Raw genomic sequence first — 21,083 nt, 5'->3', positions numbered from 1 at the left:
ACTAATCATGTTTTAACTTCCATTCTTCCTTAAGAGAGTGCCTGTAGCTCACACTCTCACTATATGAGAATTGTAGGTCACTTGGGGAATCCCTCTCATGTCTGTCTGCACATCCCTGCCCAACGAACCTCAAGACTTGTCTTCATTATAGTTGTGCTTCCTGACATATGCTCTCAGCTTCACTGCAGCCTAATACCACGGTGGACTTCAGGCCACAGTTCCACACTATAGGGCTTTCAGTACCCAGACAGTCAAGGACAGAACTCTTCAAAACCGGACTACCACATGGAACTGTGGTTTTCCAAACAGTGCAGTGTACAGCCTTGAGCTGTCCTCACTGACAAGGCACTCTAGTGATAAGTCAGCATTCTCATGAAATGTCTGTATCGAGACAGAAGACATTCTAATCACCAAAAATCTACTAAAAAAACCAACACAACTGTGGAAATAGCGCTGAAAATAAAATTTAGAAGTTCCACTACAGCCTCATTATGTGTGTGGGTTTGTTTTGTCTTCTCAGTGGCAAACACTCTTAGGAAGCTACAGGCCAACACACCTCCATAAGCTAAAAGCAACAATTCTATAGGATCAAGGAACAGATGAGCATGGAAGGAAGTTTAGCATCTTTAGATCAAGAGATCTCCACAACAGATGCAGTAGGACATTTTTTAGTGCAACAGAGTAACACACAATTCTGAAGGCTGACATTGGGCTCAAGCCTGAGGTCTGCTTTATAAGCAAGTCTTACTTGCAAACTACTAATGCACCTAGTAAGCAGATCATAAGTCACGATAAACATCACAAGAAAAAAAAAAAAATCACTTTCCTAAGGCTTTCATTAATAAAAGGCAACTAAATGGTTCTGCCACATTTAAAGTGTCAAAAGCAATTGTTGTTTTAACTTCTTTACAACAAATTCCTCATTCAACAACCCAATAAACTTCCACCACAAGTTCAAAGGATGACAGTAGAATTCAAGTCAGAAGGAACCTCAAGAGGTCCTCCAAGTCCAAGCCCTGTTCAAAAGCAGGGTCAACTATGAGGTCAGAGGAAATTTAAACTTATTCTTCAGCTGTGACCTGCTGAATAAGGAGTGAGGTAACTTTTAAATTCCAGAACTCCAGAAGATGGATCAAAAACTTGCATTCAGCCCAAATCAATTATTTACTACTCAGGAATTACCTCTAGGAGCTCCCCGAGGTCCACTTTGTCCAGAGCCACGTTTGAAATTCTGTTGATATCCATCCTGAAGCAAAGAAATGAAAAAAGTTATGACAAGTCCTGGGCATTTTGTCATGTTTCAGGACACTATTAATTGCCAATAAAGTAAGGAGCATTTGAAACAATATGCACTGACAAAACACCTGTGACTTCAACTTATAGCATTTTATTAGTTTAAATTAATCTTAGATAAATAAAGTCTTATTCCTACTGGTACCTAGCAGATACAGTAAATTGTACAATGATAAATTCTCTCTCCATTTACAGGGTGTGGTGTTCAATGTAGATAAAAAATGTAAATAGAGCTATTTAGTGTTCAAATTTTTCAAACTACACAGAGATCACAGATAAATTTGCTGAAGGACCAGTCAATAAATGAAGCAACATTCTAACGGCAGGATCAAAATCTACCATCTCATTTGCTTATAAATACATGTTTGGGGATATGCAGAGTTAGACATTTTCCAGTCAGTCTCAAGCTGAACAACAAAATTCTACGCAAATTTCAAAGTAACATATCAGCATTGCAGAAGACTGGCAATCCCAAACAAGTTTGAAAAGTTAATTACAATGGATTTAAGTTCTTCTTTAAGTTTCTATCTCACAAAGCTGTGAAAATAATTAAAGAAAGAGTTCTTTATAATTCACTCAACCTTGCTCTAGTTACTAGACTAATTCATTTAGAGATCAATCAGCCAAACAGAACATGTTTCCCAATTATAACCAGCCATTTAATATTCTGCTATTCCTAAATACTTGTTTAGTACCTGAATTTTTTGTCTTCATTAGAAATAAAAAAAAGTCCTCAGAAAAGTTTTCACTAATACATTTGTTTGAGTGCTTTCTTTGACAGGTACTTTTTTCTTCTACTTCTAGACTGTCACAACATAATGGTATCTTACCCGCTGGTAGTTTGAATAATCCCGAGGAGCATTAAACTGGGGCTGCGTGTAACCACTGTTTGGAGTGTTGGAAAAGGAAGGACGGTAGCCATCATATCCTCCTACAAAACAGGGTACAAGTGTTTCACTTGGAAACAACCTTATGCTACCATATAAAGAAAAGCAATAACAGCATTTTATCTAAACCTGAGGAAAAAAAACCTTTAGTAAGTACTGTTTACCTACAAGTCAAGCAAATGTTTGCAACATCAGTGCTAATACTATTACAAGAAACAAGAATTAAGACCTCGTAAGAACTGGGAGGAGATAGCAACTCAATGCATTTCTCTAGTAATTTCAGGTTTGATTTACAGAACATTCAATCCAGAGCTAAACATAATACTAGGATCTAAATGTAACAGCTGTGACCTGACAGACCATTAACAGCCAACTCATGCAATAAGCTGCTCCTGAGACAGTACTCTTCTGAGTGCTGGGAACCATGTCCAAGGGTGGCTCCAGTCCCAAGGGTCTGACACTTGGAATCCAGACCAATTTTAAGCATGCAAGTAGCGACCACTGCATTCCCTACTACAATCAGTTGTATTTTTATTATATGAGTTCTTCCTCTATTCTCCAACCACATAAGAGGAAGAGAACATGGCAAAAGCAGACAATACTGTATCCATCATTCTAATCCTAGAACATCTGACAAGGAAACTGTGTCTCCCATTCTAACATACACATCTTCCTAACATTGACAGCCACATATAATAATCTCCAGGAATCATGAAAGTTCTCTTATTATCCAAAACTATAACATCATTCTTCCACTCCTATTAATCCCCTCAGAGTAATGACTTTTGGACTTTTTTGTCCTTTTATTTCTACATGATCCAGCCTATTCTCAATATGATAAAACATGGAACTCTAAATACCCTGCTTCTACCATAACGGGAAATAAAAACCATTACTGAAATATCAATTGGCACCTGAATTCCTCACTTAATGGTTGTGAAATTCAGCGGGATAGTTCCGTGTTTGCTTAAAACTTGCAGTAGATGCACCTAATCAAACTAACACCAAGCCTTCAGCACAGAATGGAAAAAAAATGCCTCTTTGTTTACATCTAAGTAGGAAGCCTAACCAAACACCTAAAATATAAGTTGCTTGAAGTTAGCTAAAGCAAATGTAATTTTTAGTACAAGTTTAAATATCTTACAGAGATACTACTACAATATAAAAACTACAGTAGGTCAGTTTAACACTTAGTATTTTGACATGGTGTTTCCAGAAAGAAGTCAAATGAGAGAGTTTAATAAAGCTGTTTACCTCTAAATCCATTTGCCGGTCCCCTGTAACCGTTCATTAAGCCACGAGCCCCACGTGATCCACCACGAGACACTCCTCGACTGTTATAATAAGGCTGACTGTTACGTGGAAATCCAGTATTCTGCTGGGGAGGTTGCTGGTGGTTACCCGCCACTTGATGAGTCTGGTCCGGGGAACCATGGTAAGTACCAACCACTATATTGGAATTGGGGGGAAAAAAATGAAGTATAAAAGTCTGCATTTCTTTATGTTCCCACATATACTCTCTTCAAACTCAACATTCGAAGCTCTCAAATACCACTGAACACATCAATATATGCTCACCCATTCAAAGAAAAATAATCTGCAGAATTCAGTATCAAGTTACTAGTCAGATATCCCACAATATTAAAACAACCCTGAAATGGTAGAGAGTCGATTTAAGTCAGCATCCAAAGTCTCTACGGTAAGCTCAGCAACAAGTATTCCTAACGCAGGTACAATTATCCTGTGCTATTTCAAACCCTTTAAAAATCTAGAAAAAACCCCCAATACGAATAAGTTAACCCACTTCTGTGACCTCCTCCCCTCTGAACTGGCAGAGAGCCACTAAGAATTATTTCCTTTCACAAATTAAATTCTGTTAGGTATAGCTGTACTGACTAAGGTGAGATTGACGGAACACTTAACAGAGCCAATGTTTTGACTGTACAGGCTGGAGGATTCTTTCTACAGGGCATGTAAATCAAAGGGCAAGAGCAGGATGGATAGCTTGAGACTACGTGCATCTTTTAAGTAAGGTATGCCACAACATTGTTACTTCACAGGAATTGTCAGGAATGAAGAGGATTACGAAAGCAATCCGAGGGTTATAGGCTCAGTAAGTGTAATAAAAGATGTAATTCTGTATGTAAGAGCAAAACCGCTGCAAAATTTAGCCTGATACCAAGTGCTAAAGCAAGATCTCAAAGAATATTTGTCAGTGATAAGTCCCTCTCATATGCAGGGAATCATCCAAAAGGAAACACAACTTTATGTCTCCTTCACTCAGCCAGAGCCCTACGGAACTTTTGCATAGGTCCTCCTTTCTCCTCAACTTCCCATCAATTCTTGTGGAACACAAGAAGTGGTCATCCTTGAGTGTTTAACGTGTGCAGGTTTTCTTCTAAGGCCACTGCATTTTCTGTGTATCAACAGTTCCATTTACTGTTACAGGAAGTTAAGCATTTAAAACTGCATAGCCCACCTTCCAAACCAGCATTCCCCAGGCTATCCTTCTGCCTTGTACTGTATGTATATGGCTCAAAAACCGTATAGATAAACAGTGAAAACTTGGTTCTCCCTCTTCTCATCTTACCTGCCCCAGTATCCCAACTTTCAAGAAGAAAAATTTCAAGATCGTGATCAGTTTTAGAGAAAAAGGATCAGGCTCCTTTTCCTTATTCCAGCTTCAGTAGTTGTTAGCACTTCACCCTTGTCATCTCTGTCCTGTGTCCTTCACTCCAAATCCCTCTCTGCATCTGCAAATTTTATCTCAGTGGAAAGTGAGGAGAGTGCTGGGAGAAGACTAGCGTTGTACGTAGGCTTTGCTTTACCAGTTGTTTTTTGAAGTTGCTAACTTGGAAAGCATTTTGCCTGCTGTATTCAAATCATGTCTAACTGCTTTTTAGCAAAATGTTCTAGATCTTTGTGAACCTTGTATCACCTGTGAGAAGCAGTCTGCATTTGCTCTCAATTTAGCTTACTATTTCCTTTTTAAAATCTCATCTCAAACAGTATAACCTTTATTTTTTAAAAACAAATTTAAGGATCATCCAACCTTACCAGCAGAGCAAGTAGTCCACTACACTGCTTTCACCTTTAGAATAATCCTTAATCCTGTTCATGTTTTTTTAAACCCATATAAAATTGAATCAAGGGGGAAAACTCTTTTAACAATTGGGAGATATACGTATCACATTTCACCCCCTGTTGGATATTCAAACCAAGACAGAATAACCAAAACCAGTATTGTTCAAGGGAAAGCTTCGCAAGACTAGTAACTTTTGAGAATGTGTGACATGCTTTGCTACATCATCTAGGACTTCACAGCCTGATCACCTGCTCTACTGAGGCTATTGCCACTTTAGTTTTTGCTGAAATAAGTTTACCTGTCTGGAGTTGTTCTTGCTGAAGATCTGATTGTTCTACTTGGTGAGGCTGATTGGAGAAACTCTGGTTATAACTGGCCTGGTACTGATTTTGCTGCTTAAGGGTTTCTGGCTCATTAACAGGAGGAACAGGTGCATTCATGTTGAATACCTACAATGGTAGAAAAATAGCTCTCTGGTCCAACTAATTTTTTACAATTCTTCATCGCATCATGTAAAGAAGTATGCAAGTCTGAGACATGAATAACCAAAGGCTATTTTATATAATTACGTGACTGATTCCAGTGTTTGTGTAACAACAAAAGGAATGACTAACAAAATAAAGGGATTCGGTATTAATTTACTACTTACTGTTTGCATGGATTGGAATGGAGCTGCATTAACATTGATTCCGCTGCTATGCAAAGGCTTGCTAGACCCAGCTGGGAACACCTGTGGCTGGGATACAGTGGGAAGCGATGATGATGATGGGGTCTGGTCTGAATTCAGTGACATTGAAGCCTAATAATTACAACAAACAACATTTTAGCAGCTTTTGAATAATAGCAAAAATTTAACTTAAAAACTTCACTTAAAAAAAAATGTGACAATGGCTCAGGTTCACCTCAACAAATGAGTATTTTCTACTTCAGCTGAACAACCTCATTCACAACAGCATAATGGGACAGGAAAAAACCTAGCAGTCTTCTCCCTCTAACTTGAAACACAACTAGAAAAAACTAGAGGGGAAAATGAAAAAGCTTCTGGGCTAACTGCTAGCCAATGTAAAAAACCAAATGACATTTCCTAAGCCAACAACACTGATGCTCATATGCTGATATTGGCATCTTACTACTAACTAAACAGACAATCTTGTGAATTAGAAGTCTTACTGTGAAGGACTTAACTGGTCAAAGACAGGCTCAAAACTTTGAAATTAAACAGAACTGAAGCGGCCCTATCAACAGGTAACCGAAAATTACAAAACTTTATTTACAAAGAAACATAGACTAACATTTGATCACACCTGCAAGCAGAGTCCTTCCCACCCCTATGAAATCTGACTTGCCTGAATCTGGTCAATTGATTCTTTCTGTGGCCGTTGCTCTGTTGTGTGAGAAGGCTGATACATGGGTTGGGAGGCTGTATATCCCTCACTTGTAGAAGAAACCAAGGGAACCTGACAAAATAAACCCCAAAGCCCCCAAAAGTCAGCTGATGCTCACACACGGTTTTTATAAGAAGTATTACAGAACTCTGGAATGAATGGTACTTTCTAGTAAAATTATGTATTCCAGCAAATCTTTACAACCATTAAAAATTAAGTGCTTTTTAACAAGTAGAGGTTTAACCACCTCATCTTGACGTATATTCTAACATGCCACTCCATCCACCCTCTCACAGATTGTATTCTGTGGATATTTCTGAATCAGCTGGACGTATTTACTTTTACTGAAGAACATCCTTCTCACTTCCTTACGCAACCCGACTACCATAATAAAGCCGGGTAAAGAGAGAGAAATATACAGAAGCTTACACAAGAGAACTCCAAGCTCATACAGAAATAGAGAAGTGCTGGTTTCCAATAGACTGAATTTGCTCATTTTACAGCCTCTGCTCCCCTACATAAGAGTCCAGTGAAAACTCTAGCCAGCAAAGCAAAGGACTTTGCATTTAAGGTTACTGGTGACTTTAACAGGCAACTGATAACAACTGATGGGTGTGCTGAATGTTCACCTTGTTGAACATTCAAAAAGAAAGAGGTAAGTTTAGCTACTGCTTGCAAGATCCCAAAGGGAAGCATTGGCAGCACTGGCTGAGGTAAGGAAAATAAGAAAAAAAAAAAATCCACTGGAGCAAGTCACAGACATAATTTAACAGTAAAATAGAAGCTAGTACAGAGAGAACTCTCTGCCAAAAATATTTTTTCTACACATACAAAACAACAAAACTGCTGAAGAGTACTAGCACTTCAGCATAAAGAAGAAACTCAAGAAAAAAACCACAAAACCACATTCCTGTTTCTATACAAATGAGTGACTTAAAACTTGCAGATCTAATCTGGACAAGATAAAGCAAGCAATTTATACTACCATTACTCTGAGATACATAATCTATCCAGATTTTTCTTTTGGTTTTCAAATACCTATAAGGATCAGATTCATTACTTGAGACCAGCAGAGTCCTTCACAGATGCCACACGTTTAATAAAAAAATTAGGAAGTTCTTTCATCTCTAGACAAGTCAGTAAGAAACTGACACATCTTAATGAAAAGCTGAATACATTTATACATTGCAGAAGCAAATTTACGAGATCCTACTTAAAAAGGAATTTTGGGAAAGCTCAACTGAAAACAGCATTCAAACTTATTCTGACTGCTCTAGAACTCCCAGTATTAAAATACTACCCAAGCAAGCAACTGGGACTAATCCTTAACAGAGCAAGTAAAAAGAAGGGAACACAAACTATATAGTCAATCCATTAAATCTATTTGTGGTCTAACACCCACTTGAACAGATACATACTGCCCTTTAATCAAGTTATTTTCGTTTTGGCAGTTCTGTCAACATAAGCAAATAAAGAACAACTTGCCTCTACTGAAATTAAAAATATTACTATATGTGGCTTAACATGAAAGAGAATACTACGCAAAGATTGGCATGTCAAATTATTAGTCCATCTTGAACAGAATGCACAGAGAAACCTCAAATTAAACTGCTACATTAGAGCAGACTACATAGAGCAGCATTCCAAAGTCCTTCCTCTCAATCATGAAAGAAACACTTAAAATTCACCACTGTCACAGGGAATACAAATTTTAAGTTATGGCAGCCTAACATAGAAGTCAATCTGTGAAATGAAAATCACATCCACACACCAAATCTGAAGACTGAGGTGAGCTCCACAGATTGAAAGAACTGGTAACTGCCAGGAAGTCCACATTGGGCCATTAGAATGAGCAGTCCAAACTGCAACTGCTTCCGTGCTTGTGCCCTTCAGTTTAAGAGGCCTCTAATTAGAAATGCAGTTTCCTCAATAAACTCGTACTTCAACCTTGAACCCGACAGTCTTCTGAACAGGATAATGCCTGATAAGACTCCATTACAGAAAATATGCAATGTCTGCATAGCATAAAAAATGTATATAGTAAAGCTTATAACCAACAATGCTGGAGAAATAATGGAGATGACCAGTCTCTCAAAATCAAAACTTCAGCTTTTTGAGTTTCTCATATAGTTAGGAATTAAATCCTATTATAACATCAATCAAGCCTAAAATCAATTTAAAATCCAAACTACAATTTACTGAACATTTTACCTGTGTGGCTTCTGGTTGCACAGGAACTTGATTAGGCTGGGCAAGTCTTGACTCAGCATGAACTGAAGTAAAATAATTCCACTTATTACATAGTACAATAAAACCTTTTACAGAACAGTATTACCATCTGATCTAATTCAGTTGAGACCTGATCATCATAAAGATGACTATCCCTTTAGCATGGCAAAGCTATAGTCAAAATACCAGTTACCATTTGCATGCAAAGTACATTTTTTCCAGTTGTGCAAAATTGTCCAGCAATTTCCAAAAGACTAAGCAAAACTACATTTTGCCCATTTATAAGAAGTTTAAATGTTCCACAATTGCAAGCAAAACCTAGAAGCAAGAAAGAATCTGAAGTCTACAAATAGTATGCTTCAAAAGTACAATTGTAGTTCTAAGAAAAACACACTTGAACAGTACTGTATTATTACTTGTGATGAACCTTTTACTATATAGCAGTAACTGAAGCATTTCTAATAGATGACTTGCAGGCTTCCACAATATTTATGTTTAGGATTTACCATTACAAACCTGGAGGGCAAACCATTTGTGGCATATCCAAATTTTGTGCTGGATTCATGGGCTGTGCAGATACAATGGCAGGATCAAGTGTTTGGTTCTCAAACTCCAGCATAGAGTCCTAGAAAAAAAATAAAATAAAAAAATCACATCAAATTTATTGTATTTTAAAAATATTAACATTCAGAATACAGAAATGACCAGGTCACAATAAAGGAAACTTAGTCCACAGTTACATAATTGCTGGTTTTACCATACATTTAAATCAATTAAATTCAGTCCATGTATACAAATCAGGGCTTACCTGACAAAAAGATAACTAAAAGGAGATTTTAATAGCCAGACAGAATAGGTGGCAAACTATTCTTTATTCCTTATCCTAAATTAGCACTTCGTAGGAAGAAAGAAAAAAAGGAACACAAGAAGTGTATGCCTCATTTGTTACCAAGGTGTCTACTCTGTGGAGGAGGAGAGGCTTTTTCTGATGTACTGTGCTATCTCCCCATGCTTTTCCAGTTGTTCTAACTTTAGGGGTTAATAGAGAGCCTTCAAGAAGCTACCCAAAAAGTATTCTCTTCATGCATTGTAGAAGTTTTTTGTTAACACAAAATTTAGAACTGTCTTACAGAAGGGATATTTTACAGCTGGTCTCACTTAAGCAGGATACACTATGGCTACCCCACAATGCACAACTTTCTGCCTTCTCTGTAGGTTATAGTACAAACAAGGACTGAAAAGCTAAGTAACAGTCTAACTGTACTTTGACAGCAATACAGGTTTGCAGGCCTTGGATGAGACCTTGCCATACAGCACTATATGGTTTGCAAAACCATAGTTATCTTTCAAATAAACTGCAGCAGGCTCTTTAAATCATGACTAACAGTGAGAAAGTGCTATTTTGTTTCTTTGGTTCTAGCTTCACAGTACAGTGGATCCATCATACCTGCATGAAGTTATACGGCCCCTGCATCTGCGCCATAAGGTCCTGTACTCGCTGTCTTCTAACAAGAGGATCTGCTTGAGCCACAGTGGTGAGCGTGTGAGGTTCAGGAACTGGAGGAGATGTAGCTTGTGTCTGTTGCTGCAGCGAATTTACAACCTAACAAGAAACAAGCAACCAGCTGAAATTTCAACTTAAGGTAACACTGCACAGAAGCGACTCAGTAGTTCTTGAAATTTACGGCTATTGCGTAATTCGTTATGGATGTAATTACTAAAGCATTCTTGAAGACAGACACTACATCCTCCTACAGTCATGCCAATACTGGTGGCCAGCTACTGATCTGAACACTTCACAAGATCAGAAAGTTCAGGCTGTGCTCTATTTTCTTTCTATCTATACTCTATTCGCCATTAAGAACAGTACAAACAAAAACTTTGTTCAATTCTACAGGGATTTTTTTTTTTTACAGCAGGATTTGAGACAGCAATTTATCAACATTTGGCAATTTAAAGAAAGTCAGGGAAGTGTAAGTTTCAGAAATATGCACAGATGAAGAACAATTATTCTCTTATACCTTTTTGGTAAATTTAAGTAGAGTCAGAAGTTTGGGGTCTTTCTTAAGGCTTCAAAATTTTAAATTTTCATAGCCACGTCTAGACCCAAGTGCTATCTCAAGTGCTATCCTAGCTAGCTCATTTATGGTCTCAGAAAACAGCAGGCAGCATTGCAGGACACCAGAAGCCCAGAAGCAGAAGCACAATTCATAGGCGGGCAAGAAGGCTCAGATTTACTATACATATTCAAATATGGCGCACGTAAACAAAGGTATGACGAATGGCAACATGCTTTCAAATACCACCTTAAAGACAGCAGAGCAACCAGAAAACTTGAATACAAGCATCTAAGAACATCCATCATCAAATAGCTTGAAAACAGATAGTTAAAAGGATGGTCAAGCTGCACAAAGTAGTAACTTTCAATGTTCCTAACCAGTTTTGGTCTTTAGGCTACTCCTGTAATACAGAAGTGCCATTTTCAGTTTGCATTCCTGTCAACAACTGCCCTTTAAAAAGATCATTACCAATAATTTGTCTGTTGCTTCTCTATTCCCATGAGCTTTTAATTATTAATAATCTTCCAGATAAACAGGTAAGCCTTAAACTTACAGCTGCACAGGATATAAACTAGCATACATGCACCTGAAAGTTCAAAATATTTATGTAAAATATCTGGTTTCTCATTAGAACTGCAGAAGACAGATTTTTGAACAACAGTCATGACAAGTGACAAAACAGTCCTATTCTAAAGAAACCTACAGCATTTTCCAGTATGACTACTCCTTGCTCAAATTTACAAACTGTTTGTATGTGACATTCAGAGCATGCAATTGCCTCACAAACTCCAATGACTTTCCATGACCAAATCCCTAGCCATCTGTAATAGAAAAAAAAAAAAAAAAAGATCTCTAAACAATACTAAAAAGCAACCACAACCTAGATTCCTCTTCAAGATTCCCTTCAGACCCAAATCTCCACTATTAGCCATCCAAAGAGAAGCAACTTGACAATTCCCATAGAATTACACCCTAAGGCTGTCCACACTGGAACACAAGCACAACTGCTCTGCTGTATTACACAGTCCCCAAACTTAAAATTATGGACTGTTTCCAAATTAAGAATTAAGCCCCGTGAGTGGAAATTCTTTTTTTTCTGAAAGTATTTAGAGCACATATATAGACCTCTTGCACGTGACAAAGTTTTAAAATTAAAGAAAAAAAAGCAAGCCAGATGACTAGGTGAAACTTGAGAGGTAATACCAGCAGCAACTTAGCTACATAATTATTACCAAAAATATTCTCAATTACTTGAGTACTATCACTCAACTTATGAAGTTCAAGTCATTCATAACAATTCAGTATCTTCAAGAAAACAGAAGCTGATGGAATAATTAAGAACACATAACAGGAACAGAATTTTATCAAATGTTTTCCTTTTTCCACAAACAGGCAGTGTTTAATATTTTACACTGTCTTTTTCAACCCCCTTTTTTTCATGTCAAAAGGAACTGTTTAGGGCCTATTCCTTTTGTCTTATTATCACTACCAGGTACTTTGACCCATTATAACCATAGTAGGATGAAACTACTAAAAAAAACTTCAAGTTTGGTGTATCGAGTTGCCAATGGACAGGATGTAGTTCTAAAGTTAACAGCTTTCTAACAGTCTGCTGCATGAAAACGTACAAAGACTACTCAAGGACCACTTATTCAAAAAGCAAATTATTACCGAACCATACATCTCCATTCATTCTTGGGGGCACAGCCGCAAGGTGAAACTTTTCTTTTAGGGGAGCTGAACCTCTCTGCAGAATAGTATTTGACTCCTCAAACTGCACACTCACCTTCTGACACCCTGCTTCCTGACACCCTACATCCCTTGACCTTCTCAGTAGGCAGAGCTGCCCAGACACAATCAGAGGAGAATGACAGGGTATAGAAGGCCAGGGGGCAAAGAAGGAGGAAAGGAGGAGAGGCAAAAACAGAAGTTTAATGAGACCACAAACCAACCAGAATGAACTTGTTTTCTGGCAGTCACAGAACAGTTTCCAATTCTACACAAAATAAACACACATCCATCCAATCAAAGTTCCATAACCTAAGACACAGAGAACTTTCTATAAAAGCAGATTCAGATTCAAGTACTCATTACAAAGGAAGTTAAATATATATAATCAATCAAATAAAAAACAACAGCAAAAAAAAAACCCAAACAACAACAACCCAGAAGCAAACCCCCCACTTTTACCAATGAAGGTCATCTTCACCAAAATTAAAACATCACTGAATCCAAACACAAATACACTTTGAAAATTCACAAGCAAATTCTTTACTATAAAACTTATGGTAGGCCCCTACAGAAATGTCATTGTGAGACTCCATCACTTCTCTAACTAGAAACATACCATACCACAGAAATATTGAATGTTATCACATCTACTCAAGCATTACTGAAAGAGACGAGTTTGTGACAGCCTTCCTCTTCATAAACAATCACAGAAATCTTCTGCGTAAATGTTCTCTTTTAGAATATGATCAGCTTCCAAAATTAACAGCTATCATTCGCAGCTCCTACCATAATAATGCCACAACTCTCCTGAGCTGAAGAGCACAGAGGCTCTATATAATGTGTATCATCACCTTCCCTAAAGACAACTGAGTTGCATTCCCATGAGAAATGAGATTTTGGTGCCAGTAAGAACAGCAAGAGTCATTTCAAAGACAGTTATTCTCAATTTCCCCTTCCTGTGTTAAAACAGAATGTAAAGTTCTTAATTATGAAGAAGCAGGCTTCAACTCTTTTTCTAACTGCTCATTTGTACAGAGTTCAAGAAATTGGGACAGAAAGGACAACTGAAGTATCTATTCTCATATTGCATTATTCTATGAAAACAAAGCTGATGTAATCCGGATTTAGCTGACTAGTAAAGATGTGTGGAAAATTAGGAGTTTCTGAAATCAGTCTGATACAAAACTACAGCCTGAATTCTTTTACCATACTAACACAGTTACCACATATTATTATTATTCCCATGAGGAAGCATCTGAGTTTTCAACTGTGCAATACAGCCTTACAGTTTAAGAACAAAGGGAAGCACAACTGGCTTCAATCATAAGGACATCTCCTATACTCTTATGTCCTCATCCATACTACTTTTATTAAGAACTACAGAGAACTGAACCTCTAAGCTACTCTGGACACTTGGTAGAAACAGAGATGTAATTTGTACGTAACTGAAGACAGATTGAAGCCAATCAAGTATTAACTTCAAAATACTGTGTCTTATAAGAATACCCCAATCAAACATGACTTTAACATGTGTTTTTAGATGGTTTCTTAAAGAGATTTCTTAAATCGCATTCAATGGCAGTGATATTTTAGGTTTTTTTAAGTAAGGGAATGGAATACTATGACAAGATACTACAAAAATCATTCACACAAATGGCAAAGTTGCCTAGTTAGTTCTAGAAGCCTCACACCCATCCCAAGTATTGTTAAATCTCTTAGCAGTCTTCAACACTGCAAGATACCAATTTCAGCCAGACTGAAAGTAAAATCAGGCAGATTCGATAATCAGATCAAAATGGCTGCTGTCTTTTTCATGACTTGAAGAGATAATGAACACTTACTCCACTCCTACACTTAATAGGCTGAAGACACCAAGAAAGAGTATAAAAAATTGACCATCTGTAATTGCCTGCTGCAGAAGGCTAACCACTTACTCCACTCCTACACTTAAGAGGCTGAAGATACCAAGGAAGAGTATAAAAAAATCGACCATCTGTAATTGCCTGCTGCAGAAGGCTAAAATGAATCAAAAATTGTCTCCAGCACCTGAAAGATGCTGCTCATACCTGTTCCTAACAGATGGATACAACCCAAGTTCCAACATGCCTAACATTTGAATGACTCCATGTGACTTGTCCTTTCCAGTACGTGAAGAACGCAAATTCTAGTATAATAAAATGATGGACTTGTACATGTAGTTAAGTCCAACATCTAAATTACTAAACTGGGAAGAGATCCCGATAGCAATGCAGCACAAACATCACAAGTGAACAACCACTCAACTGCAAAGTAGTAACAAGTTAAATACTCGAAGAACTACAGTTCTTGAAAGCGGAGATGTATGTACAAGCATATTTTAACATCAAATTATGTGCATATGCAAGCTGGAGCAGATTGAGATACTTATTTTCAGCTCCCTCTCCATGGAACTGCTCAATGAAACGCACAACTATGCCACGCTGCCAGCAGCTGTGTAGATAAACTTAAGTTCTACATTTGCAGCAAAGTTCTCTTAAAGAGAGTCTTAAAAAAATATATCTTTTAAGTCTTTTTAAGCCAAAGACTTTTATGTCCCATTTTCCCAAGCAAGCCACTATTGAACAAAATCAACTTCTCTGCATACCTAGCCAGACTGCATAGTGTTTATTTAAGGTACTCCTGTGCTAAATATGTCATTGAAGAATGATTAGTGAGTCGAAGCCTACTTAAATATATGTATTTTTATATATATACTGGGGGAGAAAGGGTGCAATACTAAAACCTATCATGAATTGCGAGTCAGCAGAAACAGGGATTGCAATTTTACCTGCAGTACACAAGATCTTACCTCAACCGTTTCAACTGTCCACTCATCTACCTGTTCCTTCTCACTACTGCTGAACTGAGTCTCTGCCATGAATTGTCTGTTTACATACTAAAATAAAAATAAGAAAGGGTATGAAAGTAAAAGTAAGTGGCATTAAAGCTATACAAAATGACAGTCTTTCCAGTGATTAATACCTCAGTTGATTCAACTTCAGTTGGTTCAGTAAATTCTTCCGCTGGATCAGGTTCTGTAAGAAAAATGTACCATTTATGTGAAAAACCCCCCACGTTACAGACCTAGACGATACAGAGTTAGATGAAAAAATCTTCCCCAATAAAGTGGAATTTTGAAGAAGTCTGATGCATTTTTGCAGTAGTCATTTATCAAATGCATATACTTTAAAGTAGTGTTCTGGACTATTAGTACCCAGGAAGTACAGCTAGGTGTAAGAATGAACAGACACACATTTACTCCTGAGTGAAATTAATACCCAATATTAGAAGCTTGCTATACATTAAGGAAGGAGTCGCCTTGTCACAAATCTTCAAGGGGATGAGATTTTGATTAGATCTGAAATTAGAGCCTCAATATTGCTGACTTGTACAATTAAGTATCTGCTGGGTTCAGAAACAAACCTCATGTTACAGGGTAAATGAAGAAACTTGTGTTCAGAATGAAGAAAACAAGAATGTCAGAAATAACAAAGATTTTTGAATTTAAAAGGAAGAATAATCACATTACATTCTTGCTATGAAGAGTAATGTTCAGCTACCCCAAACTCCAATTTTCTCCACAACATATTCAAAAGGGAAAAAAGGTCATTAATTTTAAAGTTTGGTACCATATTCTTGAGTTTCTTAAGTATGTAAGCACACTCTTTACTTCAAAAATTCTCCCCTTCTGAGAAACAATTAAACTGGTAGGAACCTTTGAAAAACGGAAAAGCCTCAGGCAACCAGAACTTCAATCTTTGACCATTTTAATACTACAGATGAACAAAATTTTGTTTATAAATTATAACGAGAAGTTCTACGGGAAAACAAAATAGGAAAGAGATGTTGGCAATGATTTTCATTTGCATAAACCTGCTTCTAAATAATTTGCTAGCCTGGGTTCTTATTTCAGCAAGTGACATATTGGACAGACAAATACTGAAGTATGTGTTCAAAAACAGTACTAAGTGACTTTGTTCCTTCATGCAGCTGATGTTCCACAGTTAGAACAGTAAGCCTTTCCTTGCACATGATGGAAGACATTTATGATGTGATCATTAAAAAGGATTACAGTCCCTCCAAAGAAATAGCTGGCAAGAGTCAACCTTACAGAATTCTTCTGGAACACCGCTCTGCTTTTCTTTCCTCATGGCTCGGAGCAGGGCTGAATGAATGGCTGACTGCCTCTATATAAGTTGCCTGGCCAGATGTATACCTGATTATCTATTTCTATTCTACCAATTTCTATTCAAAACACTAGCACACCTAAAGAATTCAGAGAGGTTTTTTCTGCACTTAAAACTACATTTGCAATTTAATCATTCTGATGAATCCAAAGAGACAAGACAGTACAACACAAACAAATATGATAGTCACAAGGCATCTTCATATTCTTACCAGCTTCTGCTACAGCGTCTTCTACTGCAGGTGCAGGTGCTGCCTCTTCTTCCTCACATAACCCGTTCTGATGGTTATGGGTGCTATCAAAGTAACTAGTTTGAAGAATACGTTCAACAATTTCCTTCAGCGCTTTATCTAGGAAAATGGAAGTTAAAGATGAACAGTAACTCAATCCTAATCATCTTTTCCTTCCTTCCCAAAGATCCCACATAAATTTTATTACCCTTTTGCTGGGAAGATGTTGCTGCCCTAAGCTAGTCCACGGACACTACTGTTACAGAATTTCTTCTGTCTTACTACGTCATACTAAATAAACCAATAAATAATCCACTTCCGTTCAGAAAAATCCAAAGGCCAAGGAGAATCTTAAGAGTATGTAATACTCTTCAGAAGAGTCGCGAAACACTTCAAAGTGAGGTAAAGTTTATGAATGTAATTACCATAGTTTCATTCCTCCTGTTTCAAAAATCTCTGGTTGCTTAGTTTTCAGTTTGGGAAGTTTTAGAAACTCACTGAATTTTCAACTGTAACTGATTTATTTGTAATTTCCTAATTAAAAAACAAATCAGCCACACTGGCAAGGCAGCATTACTGTCTAGGCCAACAAAAACCAATATACTCAAAATGGAAGATTCACAATGCACATCTGGCAAGTGATAATCACTGTATGAACCAATATATACACAGAGAAGAGCACACAAACACATTAACATTCATCCCCATTATAAAGACAAAGTGAACCATCACTGGCTGCCAATGATATCACTAAAAGTTCATCCCAAGATCCAGAAACAATACCCAGCCCAACTTCATTCAGTAAGAGAATGCCTAGGTCTCCAAGGAACATATAGCACCTCTCTTCTGAAAACTATCCCCATACCTTCTCCTTCCTCCGCCTCTTCATGAGAAAAATATGTGGTACGTATCTTTGGTCTCTCACAAAGACCTAACATCACAACCATTTCAGACTGGAGTTCTTGCAGAACAAATATGAATTAAAAAAATACTGGTACCTCCTCACAAAATTTCATTTCAACAATATGAACAACTTGATGTTCTGCCACAAACAAGGAAAATCTCATTACCATTAAGGCCACAGTATCTTACAATCTCCTGTGCATCATTCCTCAGTAAAGCAGGTTAGGTAACAATTGCAATACTATTGTTTCACTTTCTATGAACAGAACACAAAAACCTCTTTCAACAGCTCAATATTACTCTAATATAATAAGTATAATTGATTTTTTTTAAAAAGGAGGAAAGTTGTTAGCCATTTTACCTACCAAAAAGGATTACCTTCCCTAAAACTTTCCTATTGATTTCCAATTAAGAGACTTCAATAATTCCCTGAGATACAAGAAACAGACAACTGCCTAGCAGAGCCATTTTCTTAAGGTCTAATGTTAGAAACTATGTATTTGTGAAAGTTTACATTTCTGCAAGAAAGCAGTCCATCTGCATGATCACACCCTGATTCACAGAGTTAATCAATCGAAATAGGGCAAAACCAGAATGCTTTTTGCATGAGACAAAGGGGAGCAGCACATCACACTAAATAAGGCCATGACAGTTTATGTATTAGGTCATATTATTGACAAAGCTCCTCGTTCACACACACTTTTCCAGAAAACAAAGAATTGCTACTAAGCACCAACAGCAGCAGAATACTGCTGAAATACCATGAATGGACTAAGCTTAAATACTGAGTAATGCTGCATCAGTTAAAAAAACCCACAAACAAAAAAAACCAAAAAAACCCACCACACAGTAACTTCACACTTCAGTTATAAGTTATTCTGTTATAGTCCAGCTAAGGTCTGAAAAACGTAGCTACTCCAAAAACTCGCAAAGATTATCAACTACCAAAGTTCTCTTACATCAGACATTGTATTTTAGTTCAAGCACAAATTCAGTGTGCCATCTCTTAATACAGAGACTATACTTACAGGTTGTTCCACAAATTGGTTTTTCCTTTCCTTCCAGTAAGTCCCACAGGTGAACAGATGCCTGCTCATACTGCTCATTCAACCTTAGAAAAAATAATTTGCAAGAGTTAGTGTCTTACCAAGTCTTTAAATCACCACAGTACAAATACATTGTTAACTGACTGAAAATTATAAAGAAAGGTACTTTACTGTAAGCCTACCTCATGTTCATGTCTCTTTCAGGGTACACTAGCTTGTAAAACTCATCCAGCATTGTCAGTTCCTCCTCTGTCAGCACTGGTACTCCATTTGATCCTTGTTTCAAGTCGTTGCGCACTTCGTCATCACCCAACTTGTCCAAAATAAACTGTAGCTCTAGGACAGTCTTTAAACGCTTCTGCTCAGCCTCCTCTCGCATCAGTTGCTCCCTGCGAGCTGTCTTTTTAATTGTTTTCTGGATCTGTTTAAAATAAAAAGAAATTTAAAATTGCTTAAACTTCGATTCTGTAGTGAACTCGGGGGGGGGTGGGGGGGTATATAAATTTGAAGTGTCTTTTATTGATAAATAAAGGTGGATGTTGGTGTTGAACTGCCACTTATCAATCAATAATCTGTGAAATTTGAAGAATATCTTTTAAGCAGTCAAAACCCTGCAAATTAAGACAAACTTTAAAATCAATGCCACAAACCTTTGATCATACTGGATCTTGATCATATTCTTGCATGAAATCTGTACTTCTCTACATGACTTACATGCAGTTCAGTCAAGTAACTGCAGTTACCACGTCTAAAGCTTTAGACATGAATGTGTTATTTGAAACAAGCCCAGCTTGCCATTATCTGCTTCCTTTATGATCACTTCCCAAGTGATTTTGATCCAGATGGAAGTGGCAAAAATGTACAAAATTAAGTACTTTTTAAACAAACATTGTGTCTACTTACAACTTCTGGCTTCTGTAACTCAAGGACTTACAGCAATTAGAAAAGGCAGAGAAGGGCAACTCAACTGATTAAGGGGACAAAGCAGTTGCCTATGAGCAGAGCCTAAATCTTAGGTTCATCAATTTGGAGGAGTAAGGGTGATCCAGATTTTTCATAAAGGCCATGAAGGCCAGCAGATACCATGAACAGAGTGGTTATTCACCATATCCCACGATAGTAGGAGGCATTCATTCAAACTACTAGGAGATCAGCTTAAAACAGATGAAGAAAAGTACTCTTGTTGCTTACATATCATGGGAGGCAACTCATGGGATTTAAACAAATTCTTGGACATGAAGTCCACAGACATGACACCAGAGGGAACAGGAACGCATCTACTCTCTTAACATTCTCAGTTTGAGAATCACAGATGCTGGAAGGGAATGGATGACAGATGATCATCAGCCTTTACTCTGCATTGTACCTTCTACAACTGCTGTCATGATACTGGACTAAATGCATCACTAGTCTGTACCTACAGGACGTTTCTTCCATTCTTATTCTTAATCCAAGCATCTAGAATCCAAAATTCAGCTTGCTCACTTTGTAACAATACAAATCTTTAATCTTCTCTTTCCAAAAGTGTAACTCGTGACAGTAACTTTCTCCCTCTGAAGCATCTGAACTTCTTTTTAAAAATCAAAGACATATCTTAAAATCAGCTATATGAGAACTCCAATCAGGAAAAACTGCAACCAAGTTTGAAAGCAGAGCACCAACTTATTGCTCCTGGATTCACTCGCTTCTTTTAGCACTCAGCTGACCAGGGAAATATTTCAGGGCAAACTTGTCCAAAAAAGAAAAGTTCTTCATTACTAACATTCTATAAACATACAGGGAAGCCTGATACAAGAAAAGCAAAGAAATGGCTTGGCTTAGAGGTCTACAAATTTACAACCACATCAAATGTAGAAAGCAGTTTATAATGTGAGGATGCTGATGCCCTTCAAATTATCATAGTCTGTTCACAAACTAAATACACTCGTTAGACCAGTCTGCTGCACTAACATCGACTACACAATGAGTTCTACCAATGGTACTGCTCTTTCCGTAGGTCATTAACTCTAACTGTATTACTGCATGTAGAA

At 37.4% G+C, this 21,083-nt stretch overlaps 1 protein-coding gene across 3 annotated transcripts in view; it reads right to left on the bottom strand.

Moving 5' to 3' along the window:
• CAPRIN1 (cell cycle associated protein 1) overlaps window positions 1-21,083 on the bottom strand; it is a 35,678-nt gene that overhangs the window by 1,570 nt on the left and 13,025 nt on the right. Inside the window, exons 5-18 of one of the 3 annotated variants that reach the window (XM_049819745.1) lie at window positions 19,236-19,474; window positions 19,036-19,118; window positions 17,087-17,224; window positions 15,671-15,723; window positions 15,498-15,584; window positions 10,327-10,482; window positions 9,396-9,504; window positions 8,862-8,923; window positions 6,612-6,722; window positions 5,915-6,064; window positions 5,564-5,714; window positions 3,435-3,629; window positions 2,124-2,224; window positions 1,183-1,246 (exon numbers count right to left, since the gene is read on the bottom strand). In XM_049819745.1, coding sequence (XP_049675702.1) covers window positions 1,183-1,246; window positions 2,124-2,224; window positions 3,435-3,629; window positions 5,564-5,714; window positions 5,915-6,064; window positions 6,612-6,722; window positions 8,862-8,923; window positions 9,396-9,504; window positions 10,327-10,482; window positions 15,498-15,584; window positions 15,671-15,723; window positions 17,087-17,224; window positions 19,036-19,118; window positions 19,236-19,474 — 1,699 coding nt within the window. The remainder of the gene's footprint in view (window positions 1-1,182; window positions 1,247-2,123; window positions 2,225-3,434; window positions 3,630-5,563; window positions 5,715-5,914; window positions 6,065-6,611; window positions 6,723-8,861; window positions 8,924-9,395; window positions 9,505-10,326; window positions 10,483-15,497; window positions 15,585-15,670; window positions 15,724-17,086; window positions 17,225-19,035; window positions 19,119-19,235; window positions 19,475-21,083) is intronic. The other 2 variants (XM_049819747.1, XM_049819746.1) reach the window with 2 other exon arrangements.

The sequence above is a fragment of the Accipiter gentilis genome, chromosome 17 (genome assembly GCF_929443795.1).
Source record: "Accipiter gentilis chromosome 17, bAccGen1.1, whole genome shotgun sequence".
Taxonomy (NCBI): Eukaryota; Metazoa; Chordata; class Aves; order Accipitriformes; family Accipitridae; genus Astur; species Astur gentilis.
The sequence above is the reverse complement of the archived record's forward strand: the minus strand, read 5'-3'. Positions and strand labels throughout refer to the sequence as shown.